Raw genomic sequence first — 15,217 nt, 5'->3', positions numbered from 1 at the left:
TGGGGGCGGTCTAGCACTTTGTTTTTGGAAAGTAGTCCAACACAAAATAAGGGTGGTCCGACACTTTGGGCATGCAATCTGGCACTAAATGAGGGCGATCCGACACAAAAATATAAGCGGTTCAATACTTTGAGCAAGCGGTCCGACACAAAATAAGGGTAGTCCAGCACTATGAACATTTTTGTAAAAAATGTATGATTTTTTTTTATTTGGGGGTATTTGTTAAGAAAGTTCAATTTACAGTAAAAGTTGCTGAAAAAAATTTGGGTAAGATTGTTTAGAAAGTTGCCTTGCAGACATTTTTATAATTTTCTCTATATTTTAACATAATAAAATTGAAGCAACCAGAAGCCCGGTTTCCCAAATCAGGGAGTGTGCAAGACTTGCACCGTCCAAATACAAAGACGGTGTAGATGGCTGCAGACCAACATCAATAAATAGAGCTGCAGCCCTACAGAAAGTTCATCCTTTTCTTTTCCATTGATGTAAGAACGTTTTTAAAATACCATTTAAGGCGTTGTACACTTTTCCATATCCTTTTTGTCAAATTTTAGTTTGTGTAGACCGAGATTAATATTTGACAGTATGTACAATTTTAATAAGCGAATAAGCTTTCAGGTAAATATTAGTTTTTTTTTTTGCCTGTTAAAAAGACCAAGATACCCACGTTTCTCCGAAGTCTCCCTTCGAGACTGCGTAAAGAAAAGTTATGGCATTTTTGTCATATGTAAATAGACGGAAGATTTTACGTCTTTTCTTCACCCATTAACTTTGCGGAGTCGAGGCGGTCGAAGAAGGACGAGAATTTCAGGCGTTTTCCTTGCGAGAGAAAGAGGAGTTCTTTTTCTTTTCTTCCTTTTTTTTTTTTCTTCTTTTCCTTTTTCGCAATGAAAGAGTTAGGGTTTCCTGATGTTAACATAACCCATTTTACCAGTGGTAGAGAACTAGATTCTAGCAAGGTAATCTCCCCATTTTTATCACCATTTACGTTGCATTGTTTGCTCTGTTTTTTCTGCATTTTGCACTCTTTTTTCTGTATTATGTGATGCTGAATGATACTTTGATCGATCTTGAGTATTCTATTTGATAGCTTGATTCATTGGTTGATCTGTCACTATTGACAGTGAAATATGTGAGAAATTGATAATTTTGCTTCTTGATTGGTGTCGGGATAGTAGTGAAGTAGATGATTGCAGAGTGGGTCGATTTCGTTTGAATATTCATTTCCTGAATATTTTCTTTGGTTCAAATCTCACCATCTTTTGGGATTTGGTAGATGTGAAAATGAGAATGGTTGGGTGTAATTGAGAATTCTTGGATAGGTACATGCTGACCTATGGTGAATATGAGCATTTTTCTATATCAATTTATCTCTCTATGCATTTGAACTGGTGTTTCCTATATTTAATTATGGACTTTGAAGATTTTAAATGAATTGGATTGGTTCAAAGAGAAAACGGGAGATGAGGTGGTTTAGTTAAGTTTTTTTTTTTTTGGATAAGCATTGATCACTAAGCTCACTTGGTTGAGCTATGCAGGATGTGAACCAGACACTGCAGATGCACTCTTCATTAGTCCGGAGGTTATCTTTAGACAAAGAGCTGGAGGTTTGTGAGTCACAAATTGAAAATTTTCTCCCAATAGCAGCTGAATGACATATTTTATGACTTTGTGTTTCGCTTTGTTTGGTACCTCCTGTTTATTTTCTAAGGGTAAGTGTTTCGAAATAAGTAAAGCCTCACCTCAAAACTCACCGAAAGTTGCAATTTTGGCATCGGAAAACCTTCAAATTGATCATCTCGGCCTTGAGCATTATGGTTGTGAAATAAAATGGGATTTCAAGCCCTAAAAAAGTGTATAATGTAACACAATATCTAGACCATCCATTTCACCCTAAAAGTAAGTGTTCACATATCCGCAAGATTTATACCATTTTTTGAGCTTCAAATTTCATAGTCGGTGTTAGAAATTGATTTTAGATCCATCGTGGAGATTTTTGATTTCCAAAGTGCTTTTTGGATGAGGATTTGAGTTGAGGCTTTACTTTGTTTTCATAAAGCCTAGCCCTTACAGAAATTGCATCCTTTTTCAAAATGACAAAGTGTATCATGTGATTGGGTTCTATAAGAAACCTGGAGTTTTCAATGGCCCTTAATAAATAACAATGTCTCAATTTTCGTGGCTGGCTTAGTTCGCCTGATGTACATCTCAGCACCTTGTAAACATTAGCTCCACAATTGTTTGGGTGGGACTTATCATAGAACTTAGAGTTTTAAGAGAAATGTTGTTTTGGAAATGTTAGAATTTTCCTTGTTGTTCCTTTCCCCTGTTGATGCTGTACTGCAATTGTTGGGTTTTTATGGTTCTTTGCAGGGTCACCAGGGTTGTGTGAATGCAGTGGCATGGAACTCCAAGGGCTCACTCTTAGTGTCTGGATCTGATGATGCACAGGTATAATTGCACAATTTTTAACAATTGTAGTTTTCTACAAATTCTTTAGACCATTCTTTTACTGTTTTGTTTCATCTATTTCAGTGATTGAATATTTTTAATTTTTTTTGAGGTGATCATGTCATGATTTAGAGAATTCCCTTTGTCAGAATTTTTTTTGAATGAAATATTACATTTTTGTTTCCTGTGTTGGACTTCCACCCTAGATTGGACCCAAACAAGTGTGACTGGAGCTCTACTAAAGCACATAATTATGTGATAACTACTGTAAAGAATAGCCACCGTTAATAACTGGTCCACTTCAAGAAAAGAACTGAAAATAGGCAAAAGAACAGCTGCATTAGAATGTCCCATGAATTGGAAACTCCAAGAGATTGTTATTTTTTGGCCTTAATTGCCAGTCAGTTTGGTGTAGAGGTTTGTGAATGATTGAAAACCTTCTTATGGAGAGATTTTGGAGCACTGAAAGTTATAGTTTTATGTGACATTGAGCACACTGATTGGCATAGTGAGAGACTCATTGCCTATATTTGAATGATATCGGATGCATACGGACACCCCAGATACGAAACATCCATACGTTATTAAGAGAGGGTGGATCATACATAATGCCAAGTACTGTTTCAGTGACATTCTAAAATAATGTGTCAGCAGAAGTAAGTAAGCCTTGAACCCGTGTATTGTGTTTTTTATGGATAGAAACATGCCAAGAACCATGGAGATGTCTTGAAGTTACAGTCCTCCACTGGAAAAAGGGAATGATAAGAAAAATAATAATATGAGAGAATGGAGAAATCAAGAGCTATGTGACAGTAACGATCTGGTTGGTCCCCTGGTGAAAGTGTGGGGACATGCAGGGTCAGAATGAAATATGATGAATTCTGCCATGTATGGATAGTTTGGACTGTGGAAGAAAATGCATGGTGGAAATTGGTTTTGACCTTTGAATGGGGTTGTTGTGGAGTTGGCACCATTCTAGAAGCATATGTCACAAGATATGTAAATTATATCATACACACACAAATATAAATATCTCTAATTAGATAGTGAGCCTTTTGAGAGAAAATTGACGCCAGAATATCCTCCACCATTTTCGAGACAAAGGGACTCATGGATGTTCATATCGGTTCAGTTTAGTAATAGCTTGGGAGTGGTATGTGATACTTGCGATCATTTCATGCATCCATAATTTGTAATTCTTGATAATAGTGAGAAGCACATTTATTTTTGTTGGGTTTCTCATATTAATGCACACATCCTATCGATAGAAATGCAAATGTTGCATTTATAGCAAATATGTGATAGTGTTGCTTTTGGTTTTGAGATCAATCTGTTCAGCCTCATTGTCCTGTTGCATCTCAAGAAACAATGTACTCTCATTGTCATTGTTTTCCTATAGAAGAACAATTTTTTTTTTTATAGTTTTTTGTAGAAGTAGTTTTTGGTGCACTCCATTAAGAAGCACAAGTGGATGCACGGCTATCCATCTAGATATGGATCAAAAGCATAGTTAAGGGAACCTTGTGGGTAGGGTGACAATCTCGCTTCGGAACCTGGATCCCACGGTTCCTGCAATGGATCTTGTAGGGACCCTATTTTTTCTATTTTGGGATGTCGTTCCCAAAAAAAGGGACTACGTTCCATCAATTAGTGGAATCCAGTTCTATTTTGAATTAGATCCTCGGTCCCATCAACCATGGTACAAGGTTTTGGTACATTAAAATCTTGGGCTCCATGTTTGTGGGTTCTACTTCATTAACAGATGATACTAGGTTAGAGATTGCCATTGGCCAAAGTTCCTATTATTTAGCAATCATTAAGTTCTATCATGTTAAAATCCAGTCTCTTTTTCGCATAGCACGAAGTTCCATTATTTTGGATTCTTAATCTGAACTAGGCATAGTCTAGAGTGACCCATTGTTTTATTAAGTTCTATTGTGTAAGCCATTCCTCTTAGTTGTGAGAATATATATTTCATTTAAAATCTCATATTTATGATGATATTCTATTGTTTTAGAGTCTTAAATCTAATTACAGTTGTGAGATGAGAATATATGCTTTCATTTCGAGCTTTAAAAAGCTTATTTTTACACCAATCAAAGAGAGAGAGAGAGAGAGAGAGAGAGAGAGAGAGAGAGAGATTCATTTTGTCCTCTTGCCCCTTTGGAGAGCCAGCCTTTGAGAAACAATGGAAGCAAATGAGACTACATTCGAAGAAGATGACTCTTGAGTGGTAGGATTCTGGATTGCCAGGGACTTAGAGGGAATGGTGCATGCCAAACTTGTGTCATGGTCAGAAGATGTAGTGGTTATAAGAAAGGACGACTTATACAGTTACATAATTAATCCATTGTTATTCACGCAAAAATAAATAAATCCATTGTTAAAGGCGAGGGGCACTTGATAAGGGATCCCTGGTAAATGGCACTTGCGGACCTTGGGCCAATCAATTGAGGACCTTGATTCCTATACTTTAAGAATCTTGATTTTAGAATAGGAGGAACCATGTTCTATAACATACTTAAACCTCGATTACTTAACCAAGGAAACTCGTACTAACTCTACTCACAATCTCATTTTTTTGTATAGTGGAGCTTAAATTCTTGCTAATTAAAACATTGAACCCATTGACATCAGATCTCGCTCCCATATACCTAAGGATCTCGCTCCCGATCTTGTTCATTTTATGGACACCGATCCTAACCCCAGGGAGCTTCCACTATAAGGCTGTTCGGCAAATCCCGAACCGGTCCGGTCCCGCTCCTGCCTCCAACAACTATTATCGGAAGTGCATCCACACTAAATATCTGATCCCTGATCCTCATTCTTCTCTCCGCATTTCAAATCTTGGACCTTTCTCCATATACTTCTTGTCTCCTAGGTCTATACTGGACCCTTGTGTCTTTCCATGTGATGTACTACTTTTCCAATATCTAATTAAATAGCCTCATTACGGACCATCTTCTCTCAATGATCTCCCTGCCAAACAAGAGTAGTCTTGACAAGTTTGCGAGACCTTTCCTCAGGTCTTAATATGCTTGTTGGGCAACAAGAATTAACCTTCATCTAGTACTCTGTCATCACAGGCCTTAGATAATAGAGTTCTTTGTCATATGTGACCTAATTGTAGGTTATCTAATTGCTTGCATGGTTTTGCTTGCACTTGTCTTTCTCTGATTTGTCATCGTAGTTTCGATCAATCTAGGATGCAATAGTAATTCATTTGCAGTTCTTTTTACTAGAAGACTCTTTGTTTCCCCTGCTATATTTTCTTGTGCTCATACTTTTACATGCTTGGGTGTTCAAATCTTATCCTTCTATTATCTAAAATTTTTAAATAGGTGCAGGAGTTTGGATCCAGAGTACTTATTAGTTTGTGTGGTACTGATGCCTTACCTAATCACTGGATCTCGAGGTTTTCGGTGCTACATCTTTTTACAATTACTTTTTAAATCGTTTTAAAATATTTGGAAATAGATGTCTGCATAAATCCACATGTTAATCTGTTGCATGATAATTATGTTTATTGTTTGCAGCTTACGGTTTGAGTTTTCATGCTGCAGATTAACATTTGGAGTTATGCAAACCAGAATCTTTTGCATAGCATAGATACTGGACATTCAGCAAACATATTTTGTACAAAATTTATTCCGGAGACAGGTGATGAGCTTGTAGCATCTGGTGCTGGGGACAGAGAGGTATTATACTGGCATGTATTTTTTTTTATTTGACTCAGCTTTAGTTAATTAACTTTTCTTTCCTTTGTTGTTAGGTTAAATTTTCAAGGTTCGTTTTTTGATGGGGGAGTGCCCTTACTGAATTCCTTTCAGGTTCGTGTATTCCGTGTATCTCATTCCAGTGGAAGAAGCCCTGAAGAACGTGTTTATGAACCATCGGCATTGTTCCGCTGTCACACGAGGAGAGTGAAGAAGTTAGCTGTAAGCTTTTATCACCATTTTATAGCGTTTATCACCATTTTCCACATGCTTGTTGAGGCCCTCTGACCATACTTAGATTTCTGTGTGCCCTTTCTTGGAACTTTGGTTGTAATGCCACAGGTTGAGGCTGGAAATCCGAATGTGGTATGGAGTGCAAGTGAGGATGGCACATTGAGACAGCATGACTTCAGAGAATGTGTTTCCTGCCCTCCCTCTGGGTCTGCTGATCAAGAATGTCGTAATGTTCTTGTAAGGATATGTATCTCTGATTATGAGTTAAAACATTTGCTCAATGAATTTTGCACCTTTTGATTTATATTATGGCTTTCTTTGGCTTGAAGGCTTATTTTTTATGGCTGGGGAGTGCTTTTATTTCCTTTTTGTGGGTCTTTTTCTCTTATGCTATGTGTCTTTTTTAACTATGCCAGTTGTCATGACTCATGACTAGTTTATTTTCTAGGGATTGTGATGGTCAATCACCAGTGGAAGTCCCTCAAACCTGAACTTCCCTCCATCACCCAAATTAGCTAGAGTCCTAAAAATATTCGCTCCCTGAGTCCAAGATTTACTCCTACAATCCTTCAGTGGCATATTGAATGCCAATTTCTTTTTTAAAGAGTATAAATTTCTACACAGAACCTGACAATCCTTTTTGGAGCTAATTGTATGAGACTAAGGAACTCACCTTAATGTGAAAGGGTTACCGAAGGCACTCTTGTGAATCCTCTTACCAAATAGTCATGCCTATACACCTCAAACAATGACGAATCTGCTTTGACTAGTTGACCTTAATAACACTTTAACTCCTCCCCATCCTGAATATGGATGCTGTGACCAAATAGTGTGGGGCTAGTGGTTTGTGACCAAATAGTGTGATGTTGCTGAGTTGGTTCTGCTGCTTTTAGTTTTAATGCCTTTGAAATTTTACTCTGAAGAAAAGAAATCTTCGGCAGTTATTTATACGTATGGTGGGAATTACCTTTTCTCTGTACTTAATGTAATCCAGCATGCTTTAAGTTCGTCACTGGATACCCTAGAAGATGGAGTCAACAACAACATGAACATCAGAATTGTCTACCAATAAGGAAAATAGTCGCCAATTAGGGAGCTTTTTTATACTGCAAGTACAGTATTGGTTTCTAGGTATTTCTAAATATCTTACAAAAAAATAACTTTGGTTTCACTTGGAGTGAGCAATTATATGGAGAACAATGGTAAAATACTTTCTCCATCATTATTTTTTTGAATTGAATTGGCTGGATCCATCTGTTTTTTATAGCTGGCTATTTATCAATACTAGCCGCCACAGACCATTTTATTGCTGAGTTTCTAGATAATGTTCAATAAAGCACACACTGTTGGCCTTTCAGTAATTCTCAAGATCTGGTGCTGATCATGTCAGACTACGGACTTCCATTATCAGCAAGGATGTTTAATCTTGGAATAAGAATGATGTAGCAGTTGTGTTCCTTTTTATTGCTCGTGCCGTCGCATAGAATGTCATTATTATTCTTAAATTTGACAACATAGGTGGATTTTTGCTATGAAATATACTCACACTACACTAGTGTTTATGTCTTTAAAGTACAGTGGTTACTTTTATAATGCTAAGAGAAAGTGTTTAAAAACATGGGCCCTAGCTGGGACGCATCAGGGTCCTGAGCCCCAGTTACTCGGTTTGATTCGGGTGTGTCCCAGTTAGGGCCGAGTAATTTTAAACAAATAAATATTTTTAAAAAATCTCCAAGTTGGGGTGAGTCCCAAGGTTTTACTCTGGATTCACCATGCTTCCAAACCAAGCTGACTTGAGCAAGTCTTGAGTCTAGTCGGTGATATATTTTAAACACCGCTATGAAATATTGTTGCACGTGCAAATTGTTTAGGTTTGTACAGTGCATTATACGATTTTGTAGTTGGGCCACATTTGTGGAGTGGTCTTGGTAAACAGTACAGCTTTTCAAGCTCATGGCCTCATAAGAATTACAAACTACTTTCTTTAAATCAATGGATGAAATTAGAAAGAGAAGGATGCCTTGGAAATGGTTGTGGTCTTTTGTTTTCTTTGAGACAATCTTATTAATAATATGGATAATGACCTACAAGATGTGGATATATGCATCTAATCAAGAGTTTTTTCTCTGTTTATTGTCTCCTTAGCTTGACCTACGTTGTGGCGCAAAACGATCGTTAACAGATTCTCCTAGGCACTGCTTGGCTTTAAAGTCGTGTGATATTAGTTCCACTCGGCCTCATCAAATCCTAGTTGGTGGAAGGTAATTTTTCTTCTCAAAACCTCAAAAATTCATACCTGACTATTCCATGCTATATACTCTTTGATTCAAATTTTATTTATTTTCTTTCTTTTCATCTATCAAAATAATAAAAAAGATAATTTCCTTTCTTTTTGCAGTGATTCTTTTGCTCGTTTATATGATCGACGAATGCTGCCTCCGTTGAGCTCTTGCCAAAAGCGGACAAAACCACCTCCATGTGTCAATTACTTCTGTCCGATGCATCTTGCTGATCATGTATGTTTTGTTCTTTTTTTTTTCTTTGAATGATAAGTGTATGTGTTTTGTATTACCAAAATGGTATTACAAAAGTAACCCACAAGATGTGGGGTTAACCAGGCATCCAAACACGTCGGATTCTTAGTACAAGTCTATTATCAATGTAAGAAAAAGAGAGATAATATTCTAAAGAGAATGTTCGTTAGCTGAGTCCCATTACATATCAAAAAGGAGAGGGACCCGTAAGAACGGCAAAAAATGGAGAGAGTGAAGTTGGGACAAAAATACATTGAGGTCCTTGTTGACAAGGTAGAACCATGAAGAGAAGAGAGAGTAGAAGATAGAAAAGAGGAAGAAAGATACAACAGAGACAATATACAAGAGTAATAGAGAAAAGAGAGACTGAGAGAGGGAAGAGGAGACATAAAAATGACAGTGTAGTGAAAGAGAGAAGGGAATTAGATGCTGCGTGATGTGGTCCCCTCACTGATGCCCTCCCTAAGCATCGTGGCTGCCACTGAATCGGCTTCCCTCCAAATGTGATGGAAAGAGACTACTAAGTTTCTGGATGGATGAAAGATGTGGTCCAAAGTGTGTGTGAGTCTCCAAGGGCGTGAGACACTTCTAAGTGCCCATTAAATGACAGGATGGAATCGCCAATAAAGTGTGATCCCAAGCTAGATGGAACCTTTTTGACTCCATCAAGAAGTACCAGCATTCGGGCCATGGTGGAATGTGTGTGGCCTATATCTTCTGAAAAGGTGAGTAGCACTTGCCCTGAACTATCTCTAATGACGGCACCCAACCACTGGCCCCTGGGTTTCCTAGTGAGCAGCCATCGGCATTTACTTCGGTTGAGCCTTTGCTTGGTGGCCTCCCTTGTGGGGAAACCTGTGCTTTATTGGTTCTGTCATTAATTATGTTGTCCCAGTTTGAGTCAAAATTTTTACAAGAAAGCATTTCAGTCCCCCTGTAACTTTTTGCTCAGAAAATGGTCGTATCCCCTAATGCGCCGTGCAATGGTGGAGGTAGTCCATTCCTTCTCCTCAAATATTCTTTAGCTTATTTCAAATCAAATTGCTCAAACTGTGGCTAGGACTAAGGCTTTCCAAAATAAGCAACCTGTTGCAGGATATGGCAGAGAGAAGGGGGCCTGGAATAATAGTTGGGTTGAAGTGGGGTGACCCATGATCTCTGAAAATCCTCCAATAATTCTGCCCAGTGGTGACCCATGATCACTGAAAATCCTCCAATAATTTTACCCAAAGCTGAACTGTAACTGGGCAATGTAGAAAAAGGTGTGCACAGGATTTTTCGACACTTTTGCAGAGTATACGTCTATTGGGTAAGGAGAAACCCCTACGTTGGAGTCGGTCAACAGTGGGGGGTTTTATTGGCAATTACCAACTAGTTGGATGCCTGCGCTTTTGCAGAGTACACATCTATTGGGTAAGGAGAAACCCCTAAAATCACTACCAGGTAGAGAACTGTTGTTTGCTAGTAACAGGGGCTTACGAGTTGAAGCTTATATAATTCGTTCAAAAACTGAGTTTGGCTGGAGAAAGAAAATATTAGGATCAAAGAATTATAGATATGTCGTTATTTTTTTTTTGTCTTTCCAAATAATGTTATCCATGTTATCCAATTTAGTTATTATGTTGCTATCATATGTGATTTTCTTCTGATAGTATCCTGTTTTGCTAGGAAAAATTACGGTTCAAGTTTCTGTAGCAGAACCTAACATGGCTGGTTTGTTTCCCTTAATGGTAATGGATGTTGCAAAAGGCAAAGCGGCACCCAAATAAGGAGAAATGGGGTAAAAAATGGGCTGCGAAGTGTAAAGAAAGCCCATTGGAATGCTACTTGTTCATTCTGAAGGATTTTTGCCCTATTTGGCTTTAATAATTTAGTGTCCTATTCTTATGATCTTGGTTAGATTAGTGTTATCATCTATGTCCCCTCAAAACATGTTTTGATTTCATTTTAGGTAATGCCACATCTATGCATGCCCCTGTCCTTTCTTCGCATGCAAATAGTGGTGACTTTTGTGTCAAAAACTTAGGAAAAAACTAGTTTTTCATGAGAATGCATTTTTCTGTTTGCTAACTGCAAAGTGGAGAAAATGTGTGGCCGCTAAAGAGCTAGGCAAATGAGTGCTGAGCGTCTTCTGATGGAGTTTGCCACTGGTGCAAATTGAAACATCAAACAGCAGCCTCCAGTATTTGTTGAAGTTCCTTTTTTATCTTTCTTCTATGTACCAAATTGTTTACATCCATGTCTATCCATTTCGTTTAACTTCTGTTACTTCTATGTTAACCTTCTTTAATCATTTTGGGGTGGGCTGCCAGTTCATTCTGAAATAGACTTCAAATATTGTGGGGAATGAGCTATATTTACCTCAGAAAAAAAGGTGTATTCCCAGGTGGGTGAGGAGAGGGAATTATTTGGGTTCTGCTTTTGAGATCTTGTTTAGAACTTTTCATTTGTGTAGTTGTTCTCTGGATTTCTGAGATTCATCTCTTCATGTTGTAATTTAGGGAATTTTTAAATCTTTGTCACATGTTGTCATGGTTGTATGTCTGACAGATAATTGATATGTTTGGTCAGGGGCGTTTGCATCTCACTCATGTCACTTTCAGTCCTAATGGAGAAGAGGTTCTTCTTAGTTACAGTGGGGAGCACGTGTACTTGATGGATGTCAATGTTGGTATGCTTCTTAACTTCGAGCTACTGCCCTCTAGATAATAAAATTGCTTGATAATTATGGTACTGTCTTTGAAACGACTATTCCCAGTGTTATTAAATATTTATTGTCTTTGTGTGGAAAATGGATAATGTCTGTGCAGATCATGCAGGAGAACACTCAAAACGCGATATGTTTTTATATACTGCCTTTTTATGTTTGTCTGCATTGTTAGATGCAACTGGATGGATAGCTCCAGTTCCTCCCCTGGACCCCCCCCCCACCTTTTTCCCCCTTAAAAGAGAGGAAGATCCTGTAAATGTCTCTACATAGCATTTAAAGTATGTATATTCGTTATACCAATTACCAGGTTTGTTAAAAACTGCTGAATCATGCCTCAGGCTTAATACACAAATTTTATACCTCAGGCAAAAGCCTGGGGTGCGGATGGAGGGAGCGTATTTTTTTGCCTGAGAGGGGATGGAAGCAGCAATCATTTCATATCCATGAGCTAGTTTCATCTATTTCACTTAGGAATTCATATAATTATATTAATTTATGTGGGTCTGTGCACTCACACATGCTGTTGTGCAGTTTCTCGTTTGTGTTATTACACTAGGTTTGACAAACTTAATTCTACATTACTCCAATCTTTCCTGTGGAGAGACTTATTGAGGTGGGCAATTGGCTCGCCAGGTAGGAGTTTATGTGTACAGAATCATTTCTCAGAATAGGGTTGTCCAATTTATGTAATTTATCATGCATTTTATAGGAAAGAAAAAGGAAAACTCTTTCTATTGAAACTATGTGCTTAGTTATCATTTCTTTCTTTCCTCCATTGTTTACCTGTAATGCTCATTTGTGTCAATATCATCATCATTTACATCTGATGATCGTAACAAAATATGGAGAATTGTTGGATTGTCTTGGGGTGGTTTCTTTTAGAATTTGCAGTCTTGATTTGTTTCTTTTTCTACCATTTTGTTAATGAAATTTTTTTTGGTAATATAAAAATATTGGTAGAAATGTGATACTTTCTTGGTCATCCTGGCATGTCAAGCCACCTATTTCTTTGTGATTTGCAGGTGGAGATAGTGTCATGAAGTATAGAGCTAGTGACATTCCAAAGCGAATGGTTTTGGCTCCACTACCAAATGGGACAGAGATACTTTCACTATCTCATTGTATGCCTGCTGCTTTCTGCAAAATTGGAAATGGTTCTCGCAGGGTGGGTGCATTTATTTAAGTTGGTGGAAATGTCTATGTAATTAGAGTAGTTTCCTTTTATTTGATGAGTAATTTTTATTTATTGTCAAGGGTGTGTACAGATTGTGTTATATAACTGGTATATGTGATAAACCATTAAAGGGAAAAAAAAGAGCAAAAATATGTGATACATGTATTGTTAGGAACCTAGATAATTAGCACAATTTATCATCTTTTTGTAGTATTTCGAAAAAATTTGGGCACACTAATATTCTCTGACAGCTTCATGCATGCCACGAGTTGCTTCAAGCTGCTAAAAGGTCATTGGAGGCAGGTTCAGACCTTGTTTATGCGATCGATGCATGTACGGAAGTGTTGGATGGAAAAGGTCCTGAAATTGGATCCACACTGAAGCATGACTGCCTTTGTACACGAGCATCATTATTTGTCAAGGTTTTTCCAAATTGAATTTGCATTCTTTGAAAGAGTCATCATGATGGTATCATACTGATCAGAGGTTCCCCCTGTAGAGGCAATGGAAGAATGATCTTCATATGGCTATCAGAGATTGCAACAGAGCTCGAGGCATTGATCCTTCATCATTCCAGGCTCATTTTAACATGGCTGAAGCACTTTTAGAGGTTTCATTCTCTACATCATATCAGCAATATTGCATGACAATATTCTATTGCTCCATGGAGAGTTTACTGCTGATTCATTTAGACTTGTCAAATGGTTACACAATCTTTAGATGGTGGTGCTTTTGACTAAAAATTATGTTAATATATTGGTGCTTATTTCTCAAAAATATTATGCTTATAGATATCTCTGGCAACTTTCAGCTCGGAAGGCATACTGAGGCTTTAGATTATGCGCATCGAGCACAACTCTTGGCTCCAAATTCTGAAGTGGCAGAAACTTTACGAGAAAATATTTTGGCAGGTTTGTGAGAATCTTTTTTTTTTTGTTCAGTATGTCCACTTTGCAACTCTTCCGAACAATTGTATCACATTAGTAATTCTTTTTTTCTGTTAGGATGCTAGCTTCTTTTTGTTGTCCCCCTTATTTATTGCATTTCTTAAGGCATTTGTATGTGTATTTAGAATTCTAGTTCCTGCACTATTCCTTTCTGCAGTTTGAATCTTGAGCATACTATTCTTTTATGCATCCCTAGGAAGAGGACAATTTTTCTGGAAGTTATAGCTGTTGTGAACAAATCTTTACTTAGCGGAAGCCTATAATAGTTGACACATGCTTTCGATCTTTAGATGTTTCAAGTGGGGGAATGGTGTTCCTGATCAGTCTCTGACTATGCTTTGTATTCTTTGATATTTCAAGCTGGTAAGCGGTATTACAGATCAGTGTTTTAGTATCCAAGGCACTGGCTAGGTGGCCAGGAGGAAATGGTGTTTTTTCAAACACTTAATCTGGCTGGTTAGATGGCACCTTGGGGAAGAAGAAAAAAGGAGAAAAGAGGGGAGAGAAAAGACCCGGGGATGGGGGGGGGGATGATTATCAATACCTAAAGAAGAAAGGGTTGAGCGGGATTCTCTATGCTGGAAATGGATTTTATTTGATTGTGAGCGTTACAGGCATTGTTCAAAACTATCAAAAAGCTCAGGTTGTGGGGAAATATGGGAAGGACGGTATTAAAGGATTGACAATAAAAAATGATATTTATTTAAACATTATAAGTTGGTTGGGGTTTCTGTATAGGAAAGTGCACACACAAGTGTTCCATGAAAAATCCTCTTAGAAAATTGGGTTCACGTGATCGATGGAAATCGATATTACTTGATATCAATACATTGATTTCAGGACCATTTTTCATCGAACCTTTTCTTTTGTGACTGTGAACTGAATATTCCGAGAGAATTTCATCACAATTGTTGTGAATGAAATTTTCCGAGAGAATTTTCACTGAACAATTAGTGTGCAATTTCTATTGCACCACATGCACCAAAGAAGTGAACCAGGGCTCACTCTAATCGATCTGTTCATGGAGCCCAAACACTAGCATTCTAGCTTGGTGGCATAACATCTCTCTCTCTCTCTCTGTCTGCATGACAATGCAATATTTCTCTGTTTTCCTTTGAGCAGCATAATCTCTCTCTGTCTCCTTCTCACACACACACTCACGCACGCACACATATACAAACACAAACTGTCCAATATGGTTACCTTGGTCAAGGCTCTAGACGTCTGCCTAAGTTGCGCCTAGGCCACTCAAGCAGGCATCTAGAGGGGCCCTGCTCTAGGGGGATAAGGGCCTTTCCCAGCTTCAAGGTGCGGCCTAGGCGCTGAGGTGAGCCATTTTTTAAGTTACTGATTAAAGGAAAAGGTGGAAACTGATGGTGCTTGGTGTTCTGTTAGTATTTACATTGAGCTGTATGATCCTTTAAGTATTGTTTTGTTTGTTTCTACCATGT

At 37.9% G+C, this 15,217-nt stretch overlaps 1 protein-coding gene across 8 annotated transcripts in view; it reads left to right on the top strand.

Annotated features, from left to right (window-relative positions):
• Positions 1-777: 777 nt before the first annotated feature.
• The window catches only part of ASG2 (transducin family protein / WD-40 repeat family protein), a 49,216-nt gene continuing 34,776 nt past the window's right edge, over positions 778-15,217 (top strand). For 3 of the 8 annotated variants that reach the window (XR_002280394.2, XM_011623869.3, XM_020665305.2), the window contains exons 1-13: positions 778-959; positions 1,539-1,607; positions 2,374-2,451; positions 6,015-6,149; positions 6,282-6,389; positions 6,510-6,638; positions 8,547-8,662; positions 8,800-8,917; positions 11,507-11,606; positions 12,668-12,810; positions 13,071-13,241; positions 13,319-13,429; positions 13,631-13,730. Coding sequence is in view for 6 of the 8 variants with exons in the window: in XM_011623869.3 (XP_011622171.1) it covers positions 888-959; positions 1,539-1,607; positions 2,374-2,451; positions 6,015-6,149; positions 6,282-6,389; positions 6,510-6,638; positions 8,547-8,662; positions 8,800-8,917; positions 11,507-11,606; positions 12,668-12,810; positions 13,071-13,241; positions 13,319-13,429; positions 13,631-13,730 (1,450 nt within the window). In the remaining 2 variants the exon portion in view is untranslated. The remainder of the gene's footprint in view (positions 960-1,538; positions 1,608-2,373; positions 2,452-6,014; positions 6,150-6,281; positions 6,390-6,509; positions 6,639-8,546; positions 8,663-8,799; positions 8,918-11,506; positions 11,607-12,667; positions 12,811-13,070; positions 13,242-13,318; positions 13,430-13,630; positions 13,731-15,217) is intronic. The other 5 variants (XR_016054632.1, XM_020665304.2, XM_088865418.1 and 2 more) reach the window with 3 other exon arrangements.

Source organism: Amborella trichopoda, chromosome 4 (assembly GCF_054954075.1).
Source record: "Amborella trichopoda isolate Santa Cruz 75 chromosome 4, AtrichopodaSantaCruz75HAP2 v2.0, whole genome shotgun sequence".
NCBI classification, from domain to species: Eukaryota; Viridiplantae; Streptophyta; class Magnoliopsida; order Amborellales; family Amborellaceae; genus Amborella; species Amborella trichopoda.
Note: the sequence above shows the minus strand (reverse complement) of the source record. Positions and strands in the feature narration are given on the sequence as shown.